The 19,566-nt window shown below is 34.5% G+C and overlaps 1 protein-coding gene across 23 annotated transcripts in view; it reads left to right on the top strand.

Moving 5' to 3' along the window:
- Positions 1-19,566, top strand: part of CCDC18 (coiled-coil domain containing 18) — a 216,461-nt gene that overhangs the window by 107,204 nt on the left and 89,691 nt on the right. For 22 of the 23 annotated variants that reach the window (XM_055585113.1, XM_055585111.1, XM_055585115.1 and 19 more), the window contains 8 exons: positions 2,088-2,255; positions 4,385-4,527; positions 7,293-7,456; positions 7,674-7,887; positions 11,557-11,656; positions 15,008-15,124; positions 15,798-15,941; positions 17,745-17,948. In XM_055585113.1, coding sequence (XP_055441088.1) covers positions 2,088-2,255; positions 4,385-4,527; positions 7,293-7,456; positions 7,674-7,887; positions 11,557-11,656; positions 15,008-15,124; positions 15,798-15,941; positions 17,745-17,948 — 1,254 coding nt within the window. The remainder of the gene's footprint in view (positions 1-2,087; positions 2,256-4,384; positions 4,528-7,292; positions 7,457-7,673; positions 7,888-11,556; positions 11,657-15,007; positions 15,125-15,797; positions 15,942-17,744; positions 17,949-19,566) is intronic. The other variant, XM_055585103.1, reaches the window with a different exon arrangement.

Raw genomic sequence — 19,566 nt, 5'->3', positions numbered from 1 at the left:
TGCTGTATTATTTATACAATTTTAAAATGGTTTCTTTTGGCACTTTGTAGGATTTAGATTATTGGACAAAGGGCCTTTTTTTTCCCCCCTTCTTAATAGGTTCTTCCAGATAACTCTAAAGGTATCAGATGTTAGTGATACTTTTTTGCTTTAAAGCAATTTTGGGGACCAACATATTAAAGTCCTAAATATTTGGAATGAATGAGTTTAGTTTCTTAGATAGTTATTCCTTTATGTGTTTTTTTGGAGCAAGAATATTCAAGAGTGCTTTGCTGGAGTATTATTTTACAAACAGTGGCAATGATAGCAACAATAATATACTAAATAGCACCTATCATTTATGCAGTGTTTTCATGGCTATGGCTTATTATCAGTAGGGATAAAAGACAACATCAGATGCAATGTGAAGGAATCTATGGCTTCCTGTGTTCTCTTCCTTGTTCTGAGAGAAGTCACATAGAATATGCTTCTTTCTATAGAAGTGAAATGCAGTAACATGTATGCAGTATGTCTGCCCAAGGAAGCCTGCTTATGACTCTTTTTATTAGGGAGCTGGTCACATAAGAACAGCCATAGGTATGAAAATTCCAAGTTCCCAGAAGGAAAGCATGATTTGGTGTCCTAGCCAGGGAAAAGAATCTTATCACTTAGGGAATGTTTCAAAAGCCACATTCTCAGACATCAGCCAAGAATCAACCCTATTAATAGGTTGATGAAGAAGCAATTGCAGTTTCAGACTGTGAATTTAAATCATTATAACTAGGCTCAAACACATCTTTAATAATCAAAATAGAAACCATTACAATCAACACATTTTTGTTAACAAGAAATAAGTTTGTTTATTCCTGTAGCATAAAAATCTGCTTCAGGATTCTGAAAACTCTAAGACAGCATTTCCTGCCTCTTGCTGGTTATGGAAGTATTTTCCCTGCAAAAAGTTGTTGAGATGCTTGAAGTGGTAGTCGGTTGATGAGTAATTAGGTGACTATGGCAGGTGAGGCAAAAGTTCATATCCCAATTCACTGGGCGTTGTCTTGCAAAAGAATTGGGCCCATTCTGTTGACCAATGCCTGGTGCAGCTGTTGCAGTTTTTGGTGCATCTCATTGATTTGCTGAGCATACTTCTCAGATGTAATAGTTTTGCCATGATTCATAAAGCTGTATTGAATCAAAGGGCAGCAGACCACCAAACAGTGATCATGACACTTTTTGATGCATGTTTGGCTTTGGGATATGTTTTATCTTTTTCTTGGTTCAACTGGTTGTTGCCAGTTGTGGCATAAAGTCCACTTTTGGTCACATGTCACGATTCATTCAAGAAATAGTTCATTGTTGTTGTGCAGAATAAAAGAAGATGACACTGCAAAACTCCAATTTTTTTTTATTTTTGGTCAGCTCATGAGGCAACAATTATAGAGATTTTTCACCTTTCCAGTTTGCTTCAAATGCCAAATGACTGTAGAATGGTCGATGAGTTCTTGGGGAGCTTCACGTATAGTTGGAAGAGGTTTAGCTTCAATGATCCTCTCAACTGGTTTTTGTCAACTTCTGATGGCCAGCCACTGCATTCCTCATCTTCAAAACTCTCGTCTCCTTTGCAAAACTTCTTGAAATATCACTGCACTGTATGTTCATTAGCAAAATGCGTTTTGATGTTGTGAGTTGTCTCTGCTGCTTTGCGACCCATTTTGAACTCAAACAAGAAACGCTCAAATTTGCTTTTTTGTCTAACATCATTTCTAGTCTAAAATAAATATAAAATACATGGCAACTAATAAGTCATTAGCAAAAATCATAAGCCAAGAAATGTACATTAAAATGATGTATAACATAACCACATTTATTTAAGAATGTATTCCAATATCAAACAGCAAAGTTCAATAGTGCAAAACTGCAATTACTTTTGCACCAACCCAGTAATATATCTTCATCAGAAACATGAGCCCTGCCCTTCCACATAATAAATTATAGCAATGAATACAATTGTCCCATATGACAAATGAGGATAATTATCTAATGAGGTAGACACCATTGACATTTTTTTGCTTTTATTTGAAATTATAATGAGAAATTTATATATTTGTTAGGTATATTGTTTACAGAAAGAGCTGAAGATTAAAAATCACAGTCTTCAAGAAACTGCTGAGCAAAATGTTATTCTGCAGCATACTCTTCAACAACAACAGCAGATGTTACAACAAGAGACAATTAGAAATGGAGAGCTAGAAGACATTCAAACTAAACTTGAAAAACAGGTATATTTTATTGGTCAAAATGGAGTTATGATATAGAAAGTTTTTAAATTGAGAATAGATTTATTTTGTTAGTTATATAAATTGCTGTTTAAACCTCACAGATACCATATTGAGTTATTACTCCAAAGAAAGAGTCCTGGGACATTTTATAGTAGAATCTAATCTTCTTTCATTCATTCCCAAGTTCATCTGAATTATTCTGACAGATATTATGCATTTTTTGATTTGTTTTTTTTCTTATCAAACTTAACAGAAGAGTATAAATTAAAAAAAGGATAGTTCTCTGTAATCTCACTACACCTCACCTTTTTATCCTTTGAATGACTTTTTAATCTATATATTCTGAACTTATCCTCAGCCTCCAGTAGCACTAAGGAATTTTCTCTCTGTATATTCAAAGAGATCAGGCAGGTATTCTATATTTTCTTATTTAGAGACATCTGTCCTGTGGCTCTCCATCCTTTTTGCTCAAGTCTAGACCTACTGTTTGCTGTGCCTGATGCACAGCTTCATCCTGAAGCATTTCTTCATCTCATTGGTGTTTGATTTCTACTTTATAAATTCCTTGTTGTTGACTCTAGTATTGATGAGATTGATTTGTAATTCTTGTTCTTTCTGAAATTCATTTTATTTCTGTAATTGTCTTATGGTTTTCTTCTGTTTTTTTTTTTTTTTTTTTTTCTTAAGTCTATCAGTACATTTGTATTTTTGGTTTAATGATTTTATTTCTTTGTGCTATTTAAGAGATTTTTTTTTGTCTTTTCTGATTTCTTTGAGGGTATAAAGAAGTTTATGTCTAAAAATTCCTTCAGAACTTGGGATAAATTTTCTAGTATATATTTTTTCTACTTTTTATTCATGTTCCACTATGTACAGATTTTGTGTTGGATTTATTCAGATTTTTACTTATCTTTAGATTTTTTTGCAAATCATTGTGCCATTTAATCAAGCACAGAGTGGGTAGAATTTTCCATGGTTCCCTTCCCTTTTTACCTGGTTACTATTTTAATTTTATACTTGAAACTTGAGTTGGGAGGTGTGGTTATTAATGACTTATAGTCTGTACTGAGTTCTTAAATGAGAGATTTTTAAAGAGCAGGGAGGATATTAAAGTCATTAGCAAGATACTAATTTTTGAGATCAAAGTGGCTGAGGTTAACTAGGGAGAGAATATAGAATGAGGGGTGAGATGATTGACTTCAACAGAGCTCTGAAGAATGCAGTCATGGAAGCCAAAGTATTTCATGAAATGAGAGATGTTGGTGTCATGGGCTATTCCAATCAGTGTCAAGTAGTGTCAAGTAAATTGAGGGTTGAGTAATGTCCATTGGAATTAGCTGCATGGAAGCCTTTGACATAGTGTAGTTTCTGTAGAGTGGCCAGATTTCTATGGGTTGAGGAATGAATGAGAAGAAAGAAAAATACTACAAAAAGCATAGAAAAAAATCTGAGAATTTGAGCTACAGAGAGAAGAAAAGAAGTGGTAGTTGGAGGTGGTATGGAGGAAAGGTTTTTATGATGGGAAGGTCTTAGACATGTGTAAATGCTAATATAAAGAAACCAGAAGAAAGATATTGAAGATACAGCAGAGAGTAGAGATGGTCAATAGTTTGAGGTTCCTGAGAAAGTGGACAGGAATTGAATCCAGAACACCTGTGAAGTAGTTTGACTTATATAGGGGGAAGAATACTTCCTTCAGTGTAGTAACAGAAGGAAGAATGAATAGGAGCAAATGCAAGTGGCAGTGTTTGAGGGCAGATGGGAATCTAGGAATCCTTCACTGTATGACCCAATTCGTGAAGAAGGAGAGGAACATAGTTTGACAAGAGAATAAAGAACGTTTCACATGAGGATAATGAAAAGAGGAACATTTATCATTATTTTGTCCAATTATTTTAAGTCCTATTTTAGTGTTATGATGTGGTCACATCTATAAATATGCATAATATATAAATGAAATATCTTATTAAAAATTAAATTTTGCTCTCATATTTCCAAAACACAATTTTTTGGTCTTTACTTTGAAATTAAATGATAAGCTAGGTTACAAATTTATATAAATATTTTTCTTCTGAGGAATATTGGACTGTGTTTGAATTTAAAATATTTACTAAAAATTGCTTTCCAAGGTATCAAAACTGGAACAAGAGCTTCAGAAACAAAGGGAAAGTTCAGCTGAAAAGTTGAGGAAAATGGAGGAGAAATGTGAAGCAGCTACATATGAAGCAGATTTGAAAAGACAAAAAATTATTGAGCTTACTGGTACTACCAGGTAAAATGATCATGTTAGTTTTTGTCTTCCTTTTTTACCATCAGTCATATTTGAGTTTCAAAATAAGAATGTTGAGTGAAGCATTTGCTTGAGAAATTAATTTCTCCACGATCTATATTCCTATAGTATTCCTATACCTCCCTTTTATCCTTCATTATGCCTTTTTTTATTATAGTTTAATATCCTTTACCCTCCTACTATATTGTAAGTTCCTTAAGGCCAAGATAATATGTGGTTTATTTTAAGGTTTCTCCCACAACAATTAGCATGGTTCCTTGTACCTCATATCTTAATCCTAATGGGGATGCTAGAGAAAAACCTGAAGGTTAAAACAGAACCACAGGGCTTTATCTGAAGCCTTTGAGGTGAAATGCATCTGAGTTCAATTTTTCAGATTTCAGAGGGAAAGTGATGTATCAATATACATATTATGTGCGCTAAGTCGCTTCAGTGTGTCTGACTGTTTGTGACCCCATGGACTGTAGGCCACCAGGCTCCTCTGTTCGTGTGATTCTCCAGGCAAGAAGCCTGGATTGGGTTGCCATTTCCTTCTGCAGGGGATCTTCCTGATCAGAGATTGAACCTACGTCTCTTATGTCTCCTGCATTGGCAGGCAGGTTCTTTACCACTAACTCAGCAACTGTTGTATTAAATCATATTGTGAATAATGTTAAAAGTGGCAGGGAAAGATGATAGAAAATTTTCATGGATTCTAATTGTTTATAGGGAGGAAATAACTTAATAAAAGAAAGTTTACTTCTATTGATTGAACATTAAAATCACCTGAGGAGCTTTAAAAAGTACTGATGCTTAGGTTCCACCTCTAAAGATCCTGATTTAATATAGCTGCACTGGGCTAAGACATCAAAAAAAAAAAAAAAAAAAAGAAGGGAATTAAGAGCTGAAAGCTATACCTAGCTTCCCCAGATTGCTTCTGTTTTGTCGACAAGAGCTGACATAGTATTTTACTCTTACTTAGCCCACCATTCTACCAACAGGAGTAGGAGTTAACTTATACATTTGAACCACAACATCCTCAGACTCCCTCTCCCCTTCTGACAAAAATAAAGATAAGACCTTTGTGCTTTGAGTAGCAACTTGCTTCCCCAGATATCCTCAACTCTCTCAAGGGGGTCAAAAAGATATCCTCAGTTTAAGACCACAGTTCTTCAAACTTTTCTTCCATCAATAGTTATGTATCCACTAATGCAGCCTTACCACCATTGTGTACCTTAATTCCACAAAGAGTATTCAGCCTTATAACTTTACTTTTGCTTATTTCAGACAACACAAGAAGCAACAGATTAGCATTAGAATTACCCTAATCTCTCATACCAAGTCCCCAAAACCTCATGTGTTTTCTTTCCTTTTCTCACTCTGTCTGTACTTCTGACAGATTTTCACTTCATCCTCTGGGATTCACAGTCCATCCTGAGAGACATCCCTTATATTCTCTATCTCTTCTTTTCTCTTGCTATAACAGAAGTATGACTCTCCACTGAGGGCTTTGCTTCTTCCCCTGCAGCCTTCTAAAGTAAAAACTTTCCCCCATAGTTCTTGTACCAAAAAATTGAGATGTGGAATAGTATAACATAACCATGAACCTCATGTTATCAGATCATATTCTTCACTGTTGCTGACACCAGCAGATCACCTGACTTACTAAAGCTGAATCCAACACTAGTTCTGTCTTTATTCTTGGGGATTTCAATATACATCTATCTAGCTGATCCTCATCCACTCACGCACATGGTTTACAGTAGATTTTATCATTTCTGATACCTCCATTATTTCAACATAATCTGAATACTGTTCCTCTACATGTATATTATTACCTCATTCCCTTTAATACCCCAAATTCAACAATTCTTTGATGTAACTAGGACCTCTGAGCCTTCAAATCTACCACTTTCTCATTCTCTAATGCCCTTTCTCCTCTCTTTACCTACCTTAAATTCTACTCATTAAAATCACTGATTGACATATGGCTGTTCCCTTACCTTTGTCTTACTTTGTGGTACTCAGAACTAAAAATCCAACTCAGAATAATCTTACATCTTTACAGAGGCTGGAGAAAAATATAACTACAGTGACCAGTCTTACTTTAAACCCATAATTTCAAAACCTTAAGCATTTTCTTAATGCTCTCTGACAGTCACAATATTACTCACTCTTGTAAGGGGGACCCTCTTACACCTTTGTGTTTTCTTTCATAATTCCAACAACCTCTCCCCAGTCTTTCCTCTCACTTATGATCTTGCTTTTGTTTCACTAATAAAATTGAAATAATTGCTGCTTTGTTTTCTTACACCCATCCTTTGATTTCTAGACAAAAACTTTTCATAATTATAGCTGAAAGGTGCATTCAATTCCTATAAGTTCTAATTACTGGTAGGAAACTTATGAACTAAATGAATAAATTTCACAAGAAAGATATATTCTAGTTCCAAGACCTTCTCTTTAGGAAGCAGGATTTTTCTCTATTCCAACTATTGGCTTCTTTCATTTCTGAAACTATAATTTATAAAACTGTTTTTCTCTCCCCAGAGCTATTAGTGTTAAAATACATCTATTATACAGCTCATTGGATCTGTTTTAAAATTAAAATATCTCTAGATAGAAAACTAATTCATTGAGTACCTTCTGTGTGCCAGGCAATGTACTAAGTAAACACATCATTTAGTTGTGTTTAGTGGTGTGTAATTGGTGCAGAATTACAGTCTATTAATTATTTGCTTTATTTTTTTTTGTTTGTTTCTAATTAGGCAAGTAAAACTCGAGATGGATCAATACCGAGAAGAGCTATCTAAAATGGAAAAAGAAATAATGCACCTAAAACGAGATGGAGAAAATAAAGCAATGCATCTCTCTCAGTTAGACATGATTTTAGAACAGACAAAGACAGAACTAGATAAGAAAACAAATGCTGGTAAGCAACAGGGTAGCTCAGCTTAGCTGCCTACAATTGTATATGTAAAGAAATGGAATAAAGTGAGAATCTGAGATGAGGGAAAAGGATAATCATTGGTATCCTGTCTCTTACTCTGATAGATGAATAAAATTGGGTATTCTTAGTTATTATTTACAAAGTTCTGAGTAACAAGTAACTTATATATAATTCTAAAATTATTCTCTGCTTTTAACAGTGAAGGATTTAGAAAAGTTACAGCACCACACTGAAACTGAGCTAACAGAAGCCTTGCAGAAACGGGAAGCACTAGAGACTGAACTGCAAAATGCTCATGGAGAATTAAAAAGTACTCTAAGACAACTCCAAGAATTGAGAGATGTTCTGCAGAAGGCTCAATTATCATTAGAGGAAAAATATACTACAATAAAGGATCTCACAGCTGAACTTAGGTGAGTTAAATTCTAAGAAAGGATATCACAATAACAGGTATTTCTCTTTATTACCTTTAGTCCTTTGGTCATATTATAGACTTTGTTGTTGAATTCTGGATGTCCAAACTTCTCAGCTGCCTTTCGCTCACTGTTGTTCATTCTAGACATTACGTCCAATGCTCCATCTCACCATACTCCATCTCACTAATTCAGCTATTGCTGTTGACTGATGCTTGCATCCCTGGTCTTTGGACCATTTTACTTTGGCCCTCTTCTGTATCCCATGGTGGTAAAAAATGATTGGGCCAGCATACAGCAGTGGTTAATAGCAAAGTAATATTAACATGTGCCATGGCTATGCCAAGTACTTCATATATGATCTCATTTCTTTACAACAAGCAAATATAAGTTCCACATTATCACCTTTTTACATGTGGGAAAACTGAGAAAATTAAGTAAAATGCCAAAAGTCAGATAGTGAAACACAAGTCTAAGTCTAATATCATGGTTCTTAAATTAGCAGCAATAGCATAAAGTACTGTTCCAGGACACATATATGGTGAGTAGGGGTGGAGAGCCAGACTAGAGCCCAATTGTGGGAAATAAATTCCGAAAAGGAAAACAGAACAGGGTGTGAAATGTGTAATGAAAGAACAGGATAGAGAGTAGCAAGGTGATCCACAAACTTAGATGTTGTGTCCTTTGATTCAGTGCAGCACCCCTTCCCTTTTCTACTCACAAACTTATTCTTAGTAAGTTTCATGTAGCTTTAAATATCAGTACAATGTAACAGAGACTTCTAAACACATATCTCTAGTAATGACCTCATCTCCAAACTCCAGACTCCTACCTAATGACTTACTTGCTATCTCCACTTAAGTATTTTAAAGAGGCATCTTAAACTTGACTAAAACAATTCATTTTTAAAATTCATAACCCTGTACTTCCTCTAACTCATTATTATGCATTGGCTTAAATCAGAAATCTATCTATAAGGTTACTTTTATCTCTTTCCCTCCCCTTTTTCATCCAGTCTATTAGCAACTTGCCTGCAAAGTCACTTCAGTTGTGTCTGACTCTTTGCAATCCCATGAACCCAGGCTTCTCTATCCATGGAATTTCCCAGCAAGAATACTGGAGTGAGTTGCCAGACCCTCCTCCCAGGGATCTTCCCTATCCAGGGATCAAACCCATGTCTCTTATGTCTCCTGCATTGGCAGTCAGGTTCTTTACCACTAGTGCCACCTAGGAAGCCCAATTAGCAAGTTATATCAACTTTATTTCCAAAACATATTCTCAAATCTGTTGATTTCTTGGCCTTTTTTCTGCTACTTAGCCCAGGCCATCATCATCTCCCACCTGGTCTGTTGCTGAGGCTTCCTAACTGGTCTGCCAGATTAAATTCTTGACCTTCCTCACAATTCATTCACCACAGGATGGATTTAAGTTTATGATTTAAAACATAAGTCAGATCATATTGCTTTCCTACTTGAACTTTCTCATGACTTCCCAAAAGATTCAGAGTAATACCCAAGCTCCTTCAGAAATATAAATCAAAACCACGATGAGATACCACTTCACACCCGCTAAGGTGGCTGTAATAAAAACAAAACAAAACACCCAAATAGAACATAACAGATGAGAAATTTTAAAAGTTCTAGCCTCTGTGGAAAACAGTTTGGCAGTTCATCAGTGAGTTAAACATAGTATTAACCTTGTAACTCAGTAATTGCACTGTTAGGTTTAAGTACCCAAAAGAATTGAAAAGAGGTATTCAAACAAAAATTGTGCTCAAATGTTTGTAGCACCTCTAGTCCCAATAGCCACAAAGTGGAAACGACCCAGATGGATACTGATAGCTGTGAATGGATAAACCAGTGTGAAAAGGAATAGAGTACTGACACATGCTGCAACACAGATAAACCTTACAAATATGCTAAATGAAAGAAACCACATACATGTTGCATAATTCCATTTATATGAAATATCCAGAATTGGCAAATCCACAGAGATAGAAAGCAGATTAATTGTTGTCTGGGACTGGGGGAAGGGAGAATGGAAGAAAACTGCCGATATGGGTATGGGGTTTCTATTCAGAGTGATGAAAAAGTACTGGAAATAGTGATGATGGTTACACAAACATTGTGAATGTATTCAGTGTAACTGCACTGTATGCTTTAAAGTAGTTAAAATGGTAAATCTTATGTGTATTTTACCACAGTTGAAAAAAAAAATCCAAGCTCCTTTTCCTAGAATACAAAGTCCTGCATAACAAAGTTTCTGCCTGTTTCTCTGGCCTCATTCTATATTGTTCTCCTTGCTGCTGACCTTTTTATTCTACTTAAAGCTTACGAAGTTTTTTCCCACCTTAGGACTTTTGCCATAGCTGTTTCTTTGGCCTGAAATAGCCTGAAATAATTGTTGTGTGGCCAGTTTCTTCATACCCTTCACATTACCGCAGAGGGCCCTCCTTCCCTGACCACCTATTCTGAAATAGTCTCCCAGTCACTGTCTCATCATTGTATTTAATGGTCTGACATAGCACTTTATATTTTTCTTGTTGAATTATTATTTATAGTCCATCTCTTCTGGAGCTAGTAGAATGTAAACTCCATGTGTTGAAGGACAAATATCCTGTTGACTGTTAAATCTATAGTCATAGAACCTTGACATTTAGGAAACATCCAGTAAATATTTACTAAATAAATAAGGGAATGGATGGATGAGAGAAGTAAAAACAAAATCTTAAAATTCTGGCTAGTAGCTGAATTTTAGAAGCACAGCTATTCTTATAGACAGCAATTAGAGTTATCTTTAGAATTCATTTTATATTACTTTTAGAATATTAGTCTTGTATTAACTCTTCAGGCTTTTAGGGGAATAGTAAACAGCTCATTAAAGAAGTTCAGAACCTGCTTTTTAAATTCAGTACCTTTATTATATTGTTTCATATTTAAGACTAGAAAATCATATGATGATTCAAGATCAACAACATTTTCATCCTTTGTCATATCAGAACTTAGAGTTCAGAATTAAAATTCTCTGATCACAAGCTTCAAAGTGGTATAAATCTTGAAGTTATGACATTTTAAGTTTTTTTATAATATAAAATTATCCTTAAATTAGTGTTTTAAGAGGGCTAGAATTTTTTTTAAAACATTTAAAATATTTATGTAGTAGATTTCACTACTTCACTAAATATAAGGTGTCATTTTGAGTAAAATTCCTGTAAGAAATACAGGGGTCATTTACTAAACTGTGGATATCAAGGACATCAGCCATGAGACAAATGCCTCGTTCAATTATAGTGAACTCATAGCTGTTATATATAAAAGACTTTCAAACACTCCTTTGATCTATAGATTAAAATATAGATATATTTTAAAAATTCTTATACTGATTCAATCCTATTTCTTGGGAGTGCTTTTAGCATTTAGCTTAAATTGTCTGCAGAAGTAGAATTTAAGTTAACTTGTACCTTTTTAGAACATGATATTAAAGTAATTGTATTGATATCAGTTGTTTTCTTTATGCATTATTCCTTTAATTTGAAGTCTCTCAATCTGAAATAATTGAATGTATCCTGTCACTTAACTTACAGGAAGGGTAACCCAATTGATTTGATTTTTTAAAACTATAATATTCCTACTTACCTGCTTAGGTCTTTTTCACTTTGATAAATTGCAGGGAATGCAAGATGGAGATTGAAGACAAAAAGCAAGAACTTCTTGAAATGGATCAGGCACTTAAGGAGAGAAATTGGGAGCTAAAGCAAAGAGCAGCTCAAGTTGGTTTTCTTAACTATATTTTAATGAAATTTTCTGTTAAAATACAATCACTTGAGGTTTCAGAGGTCCCCTCATTTTGGTAAAATAGTAGTTTTTATAGCTATTTCTTTTTTCTGTGCACATAGTATTTTTAAATTAGAAATATGTCATCTCTCTCTTTTTTTTGTTTTGCTATTTTTACAGCAGGTGGATTTTGGGGAGTGAAGGTTAGCTTAGAGTCTGAACCTTTTGATCTCTTATACTACTGTATATCAGAAGAAAATGTGATTAAAGGAGTTACTTGCTCAACTAGTATTTATTGAAGGAATGGAAATATCCAGAAGACATTTTTAGCAGCATCTTTTTAAATATTTTATTTATTTATTTTTGGCTGCACTGGTTCTTCATTGCTTTGCATGGGTTTTCTCTAGTTGTGGTGAATGGGGCTACTCTCTAGTTGTGATACACGGGTTTTCTCATTGCAGCGGTTTCTCTTGTTGTGGAGCACAGGCTCTAAGGAGTGTGGGCTTGAGTAGTTTTGGCTCGTGGGCTCGGGAGCTCTGGCTCAGTAATTGTGGCACATGGGCTTAGTTGTCCCGTGGCATGTGGAATTGGATTGAACCCGTGTCACCTGCATTGCTAGACTGATTCTTAGCCACTGGACCACCAGGGAAGCTCTGCAGCATCTTTTTAAAAAGACTTTTATTTTTTAGAGCAGATTTAGGTTCACAGCAAAATTGAACAACAGGTATAGAGATTTCCTACATACCCACCCTGCCCCATAGAAGGCGCAACCTTCCCCCATTATCAACATTTCCTTCCAGAATGGTATATTTGTTAAAGCTGATGAACGTACATTGACATTTCATAATCACCCAAAATCCATAGTTTATATTATCATTCACTCTTGTGTTATTCATTCTATGAGGTTGGACAGGAATCCATCATTGTGGTATCATTCAGAATATCTTCAGTGCCTTAAAAATCCTCTGTATACCACTTACTCATCCCTCTGTCTCTTCCCCCAACCATGGTAACCAGTGATCTTTTTGCTGTCTGTAGTTTTGCCTTTTCCAGAATGTTATACAGTTGTTGTTGATTGTGTTCAGTCATTAAGTAGTGTCCAACTCCTTGTGACTCAATGTACTACAGCACGCCAGGCTTCCCTGTCCTTCACTATCTCCCAGAGGTTGTTCAAACTCATGTCCATTGAGTCAGTGATGCCATCCAGCCATCTTATCCTCTGTCACTTGCTTCTTCTCCTGCGCTCCGTCTTTCCCAGCATCAGGGTCTTTTCCAATGAGTGGACTCTTCTCATCAGGTGGCCAAAGTATTGGAGCTTCAGCATCAGTCCTTCCAATAAATATTCAGAGTTGATTGCCTTTAGGATTGACTGGTTTGATCTCCTTGCTGTCCAAGGGACTCTCAAGAGTCTTCTCCAGCACCACAATTTGAAAGCATCAGTTCTTCAGCACTTAGCCTTTTTTATTGTCCAACACCCTCCATACATGACTACTGGAAATATAACAACTTTGACTATACACACCTTTGTCAGCAAAGTGATGTCTCTCCTTTTTAACATGCTGTCTGGGTTTGTCATAGCTTTTCCTCTAAGGAGCAAATGTCTTTTAATTTTGTGGCTGCAGTCACTGTCCACAGTGATTTTGGAGCCCTAAAAAATAAAATCTGTCACTGTTTCCACTTTTTCCCCATCTTTTTGCCCTGAAGTGATGGGACCAGATACATGATCTTAGTTTTTTGATTGTTGAGTTTTAAACCACCTTTTTACTCTCTTCTTTCACTTTCATCAAGAGGCTCTTTAGTTGCTCTTGGCTTTTCTGCCATAAGGGTGCTCTCATCTGCATATCTGAGGTTATTGATATTTCTCCCAGCAATCTTTGATTCCAGCTTGTGCTTCATCCAGCCCAGCATTTCTCATGATGTTCTATGCATATAAGTTAAATAAGCAGGGTGACAATATACACCTTGATGTACTCTTCTGCCAGTTTGGAACCAATCCATTGTTCCATGTCCAGTTCTAACTATTGTTTCTTGACCTGCATACAGGTTTCTCAGGAAATAGGTAAAGTGGTCTGGTATTCCCATCTCTTGAAGAATTTTCCACAGTTTATGGTGATCCACACAGTCAAGGGCTTTAGTGTAGTCATTGAAGCAGAAGTAGCTTTTTTTTGAATTCCCTTGCTTTCTCTATGATCCAGTGGATGTTGGGAATTTGATCTCTGGTTCCTCTGTGATTTTTTTTTTCCTTAATGTGATTAGTTATATTAATTAACTTTCAAATGTGGAGTATAGTTCTTTTTATACAGTTTTGAGTATGATTCACTAATATTTTGTTGAGAATTTTTACATCTATGTTCATGAAAGATACTGGTCTATAGTTTTCTTTCTTTATAATGTCTCTGGTGTTGGCATTAGGGTTATGCTAGCCTTAGAGAATGAGTTAGTACTTCCTCTCTTTCTATCTTCTAAGTGAGAGTGTAAAGAATTGGCATAATTTCTTCCTTAAATGTTTGGTAGAGTTCATCAATGAACCCATCTGAACCCGGGGCTTTCTGTTTTGGAAAGTTATTAATCATTGATTCAGTTTCTTTAGTGGATATAGGCTTATTCAGATTATCCATTTCTTCTTGTATGAGTTTTGGCAGATTGTGCCTTTTGAGTAACTGGCCAATTACATCTAATTTTATTTAAATTCATGGGCTAAGAGCTGTTTATAATATTTCTGTATTATCCTATTAATGTCCTTGATATTTGTAGTAAAATCTCCTTTTTCATTTCTCGTATTAGCAGTTTATATCTTCCCTCTCTTTTTTTGTTAGTCTGCCTAGAGGCTTATTGCTGTTATTAATCTTCTTGAAGAGCCAATTTTTGGCTTTGTTGATTTTCTCTATTGATTCCCTAATTTTAATTGCTACTCTGGTTTTTAGCATTTTTTTTTCCTTTGGCTTAGTTTGGATTTGATTTGCTCTTCCTTTTCTAGTTTGTAAGATGGAAGCTCAACTGATTAATTTTAGATCTTTCTTCTTTTCTCATATATGCATTCAGTGCATAGATGTTCCTAAGCAGTGCTTTTGCTGCATCCCATGGTTTTCATGTTGCATTGTAGTATTTAGCATAAAATGAAGTTTGAATCATTTTGTCACTTATGTGAATATATGATTATATATTGGGTTCAAGATCCAGTATTATTAAGCAATGATTATTTTTCTCATTCTTTTTAATAATTTATTTGAGGTGCATTTATTCTTCAGTTATACCCACTGTAAACAATTCTAAATAACATTCCAAGCATACAGTTTTTCACATTAGAATAAGATTGAACAATAGCTTTATGTTGCTTTTGTGTTTAGGTTACACATTTGGATATGACTATTCGTGGGCACAGGGGAGAAATGGAACAGAAAATAATTAAACTAGAGGGTACTGTGGAGAAATCAGAGTTGGAACTTAAAGAAAGCAGCAGACAGGTAAATTATTAAAAATTATGTCTTAAATTATTTTAAAAATGACTCCTTAACTAAAAACATATACTATTCACATAAAATGGCTTTTGACTAGAATACATACAGTAAAAATACTGCATTTGAACTGTGCCACACAACTTGTGGGATTTTAGGTTCCCAATCAGGGATTGAATCTGATCCCTTGGCAATGAGAGTGTGGAGTCCTAAACAGTGGACTGCCAGGGAATTCTCAATGATGCATAATTTTAATTATCTTGTACTCGCTACGTTATATTCATTTTCTTCTCTTAAATTTTTCCCCAGCTTTATTGAGGTATAATTGACAATAAAAAGTGGCATGTATTTTAAGTGTACAATGTAATGTTTTAATGGACATACACATTTTGAAATAATTATCAGAATTAAACTAATTAGCATATCTACCACCTCATATACTTTTTTTTTCTTAATAAAAACACCAAGTGTGCAACATAGTATATTTTAGGTATACATATAAGCATCTTATTAGGCACAAAATTCTGGTATTTATGTCAAAGTTATGTTTGTCTCAAGAAAAACGCATTTTAAAATTTTGCCATTTTAAATATACAAGTTTAAAGCTTGACTTACATGGATTGCAGTTATGGAAGAATTATATTTCTTTATTTACATTAACATTGCTCTGTTTAAAATTCAGATAGAAAGTTTGAATGAAAAATTGCAAAATGCCAAAGAACAACTTCGAGAAAAAGAGTTTATAACACTACAAAATGAACAAGAGATAAGTCAACTGAAAAAAGAAACTGAACGGACACAACAAAAGATGAAAGAAATGGAGAGTGTAAGCAAATTATTTTCCTCCTAAGGAACGAGGTTGATACAGATCTTTGTTTTAAACTGATTGGTTTTATATGTGATTGGTATTTAATATGCACAGAAACTGGCTAATTATTTGTGCCAGATATCTATTAATTTCCTTATCTTCTTAATTACTTCATTATTGGTGAGTTATCATGTTATTTGTCTTTACATTCCCTATAGGCATTGGCATGATATCTCTTACATAGTAAATCCATGATATATGCCCACTTGGTCAATAAATAAATATTTTAATTGAGAACCTACTGTGTGATAGAACTGAAGATCAGATATTACTAGGATGCACTACTTTGTCCTTAAAGAACTCTATTCAGAGAATGAATTAACAGATAACAGTATATTATTGATGTCAAGTACTTTGAGTTGACAGATGAATTTTGATAACTTCATATTATCAGTTTGCACGTGTGTTGACTTCTGAACCCATTCTGCCCACTTGCGTTTTTAAAAAGTGAATTTGCTTCTAAGAGCTCTTGTAGATGTAACTTTTTCTTGTTCTTAAATACTATGCTCAGTTTTAAAACTTAGTGTATAGCTCCTTCTGGTGTTTGATTTTACTGTCTCTTCCAGTCATATTTAAACTCCACAAGGGTAACTACTTTATCTCCTGTTTTCTCCTTTATCCTCAATACCTATAATAGTACATATCACATAATAAGCATGAATAAATACTAGTTGAATTATATATATATTAAACAGGGTCTCTGAGAGCAAGTTTGGGTTCTAGTGAGAAAAAGAAAAAGATTGTTGACTCAGTTGTTTCATGTTCTCAAACAAGGGCTGGCTAAAAGTATTTACATGAGATTTATACTGATACACAATGGGACCTGGGGCCCCCATTCTAGACATCAGGTTCCTTGTGCTTTGTACTGGTTTCTTTCTTTCTTATCAGTCCTAAAGTTAAGTGTCATTACCTATCATCTTATCTATGTCATCAAGCTGATTTAGAACTAATTGACTTTTTACTGAATTTTTTTTCCTCCAGAAATAGAACTTTACTAGGGATTTAACTTGGAGAAGGCAATGGCATCCCACTCCAGTACTCTTGCCTGGGAAATCCCATGGATGGAGGAGCCTGGTAGGCTGCAGTCCATGGGGTTGCTAGGAGTCGGACACGACTGAGCGACTTCCCTTTCACTTTTTACTCTCATGCATTGGAGAAGGAAATGGCAACCCACTCCAGTGTTCTTGACTGGAGAATCCCAGGGATGGGGGAGCCTGGTGGACTGAAGCGACTTAGCAGCAGCAGCAGCCGCCGCAGGGATTTAACTGAGGAATTTAACAAGAGCTCTTAGGAATTTCAGAGAGAATAGCAGCAGTCCCAGTAACAAATTTCACTTTTGCAGAGAATAAGGTCATCCTTAACCCAGCTGTGTGGATTAATGGTGGGCTTTATTTATACCAGTATTTTCTCCATCTTTGACATGGATAATCAAATATTAACTTCTTTCTTCTCTTTATATTATTATGTATTCTGTCATGTTACTTCATACTGTTAAAGGATTATGCAGCTTTCATATTGAAGGTGTGCAAAATATACCAGTGAGTCCTAGATTTATTACAGTACTTGTGTCATTTTCTTACTATTAAAAAAGTTTTTATTTCCTGAATATGAGTTTCACAGTGGTTTATATTCATTTATGTTAAAATATATAGACATTTAGTTGGGAGGGAGTATGTCACTTATTAAAAGAGAAATCAGAGTAAGAAATAGGTTATCTGAGTCATTTTATTTTGAAACCTACAAATGTCTTGTGCACTTCAGGTTATGAAAGAGCAGGAACAGTACATTGCAACTCAGTACAAGGAGGCCATAGATTTGGAGCAAGAATTGAGACTAACTCGGGAGCAGATGCAGAACTCTCATACAGAATTGGTGGAGGCTCGTCATCAACAAGTCCAAGCACAGAGAGAAATAGAAAGGCTCTCAAGTGAACTTGAGGAAATAAAGCAACTCTCTAAAGAGAAAGTAATTCCTATTCTTTCCTATTCTAATTTTACCTTATTGAAAATCTTAAAGTTTTTAACATTTGCTTGTTTTGACAGTAGAATATTGTTCTTATAAAAGTTGTGTTCCATAGCAGTGTAAATGTACTTTAAAATAGTTAAGGTGATAAATTTTGTTTTATGTATACATTACTCAAAAAAAAAAAACACCTGTGTTATATTTAGCCTAGCATTGTAGTGTAATTAGGAAGTCTCTCAGAACTGAATTTTAGTCAAACTGGTTAGTTTTCAATAACATAAGTTATAAAGCACTTTCAGACTTTGAACTGAATTTGAGCTACCCCTGGGACAGAAAAAGAAATCTAATGCATCTTTTTTAAGTAAAAAGTTTTGCATTTGTAGCCATTTATAGATGAAAACTATCTAGATTTATAACTGTTAGATACCTGCAGTCTAGAACCTTGGGGAGGAAAAGTGCTTTTAAATAGCAAGACTACTAATATAAATTGTATTTCCCTAGTATTACATAGACAATTAACAACTTGCCTTAAAAATATTTAGATTAATATGCTTGGCTTAATTACTTAGACTTCAAGAAAAATGTATTTATTGATATTCTACAAAAGTTCTTGTGATTTTTCTGCTTTCTACTATGGTTCTGTGGTTCTAATTCAGTATGGATTTTGAATGAAAGTGTTTTTACATTTAGTTTTGGTTAACCTGATGGCATTTTTATTCACATTTCTGGATGGTTAGACTAATAAAAAATATATAGGGAATTTTTATTAGACTATGTCAGGTACTTGGGAGTCTACTAGGAGAAGGGAAGCTATCTACTTTTATCTCATTTCTGTCCTTATCAGTGATATCTAAGTGTTGTATAATTGATTTTATCTGATAAACAAGGTCAATTAATCAAATAACTAATTGAAAGTGGAGAATTATTAAGAATGACAGTTTAAATATTATATTTTAACCCCAAATTCTAAATTTACAGTCATTTGTTAACCTTTTAATGTGGAACCAAATCTTGGCTCTTTGTATATGGGTAGGGTCACTTGATTACATTCCACCTAGTTTTTCTTGCATAAACCACACTGATATGCCATCATCTATAGCTTCCAATTTGGTTTTTTAAGAGTTAAGAGACATTCATAAATCAGTCAGAGGACAGCATCTCATATTTTGTATGAGATTTCCCATGATATTTTACAATGAATTAGGTAGCAAACATTTGTGAATCACTTGTTGAATTGTCTCAAAGCATATAACTTTAGTTTTCATATAAAAACATTCCTTTTGCATGTGCATTTCATCTGTATTCATAATGTGTAATAAAATTACATAATTGTAGTTGAAAACACAGCTGTCATAGATACGTTTGATAAATGCATAACTGTAGATAAGCAAACAGCACATATGGTGAGCAAAAATACCTAGGCATGTCTAAAGAGGAGACTACTGGCTAAGTTCAGTGTTCCGTGATTATTAGTTTATTTTACAAAAAGCATTGATTAGTGAACTTATAATAAACACTATACTGATACTTTCCCATTAGTACTCTCTTAAATATCTAGATTAAATTCTAGATTGTTACACTTTTTAAAGTGTACATTTAATAAGGTAACTGTGTATGAGTG

Source organism: Bubalus kerabau, chromosome 6 (genome assembly GCF_029407905.1).
Source record: "Bubalus kerabau isolate K-KA32 ecotype Philippines breed swamp buffalo chromosome 6, PCC_UOA_SB_1v2, whole genome shotgun sequence".
Lineage (NCBI taxonomy): Eukaryota > Metazoa > Chordata > Mammalia > Artiodactyla > Bovidae > Bubalus > Bubalus kerabau.
Note: the sequence above shows the minus strand (reverse complement) of the source record. Positions and strands in the feature narration are given on the sequence as shown.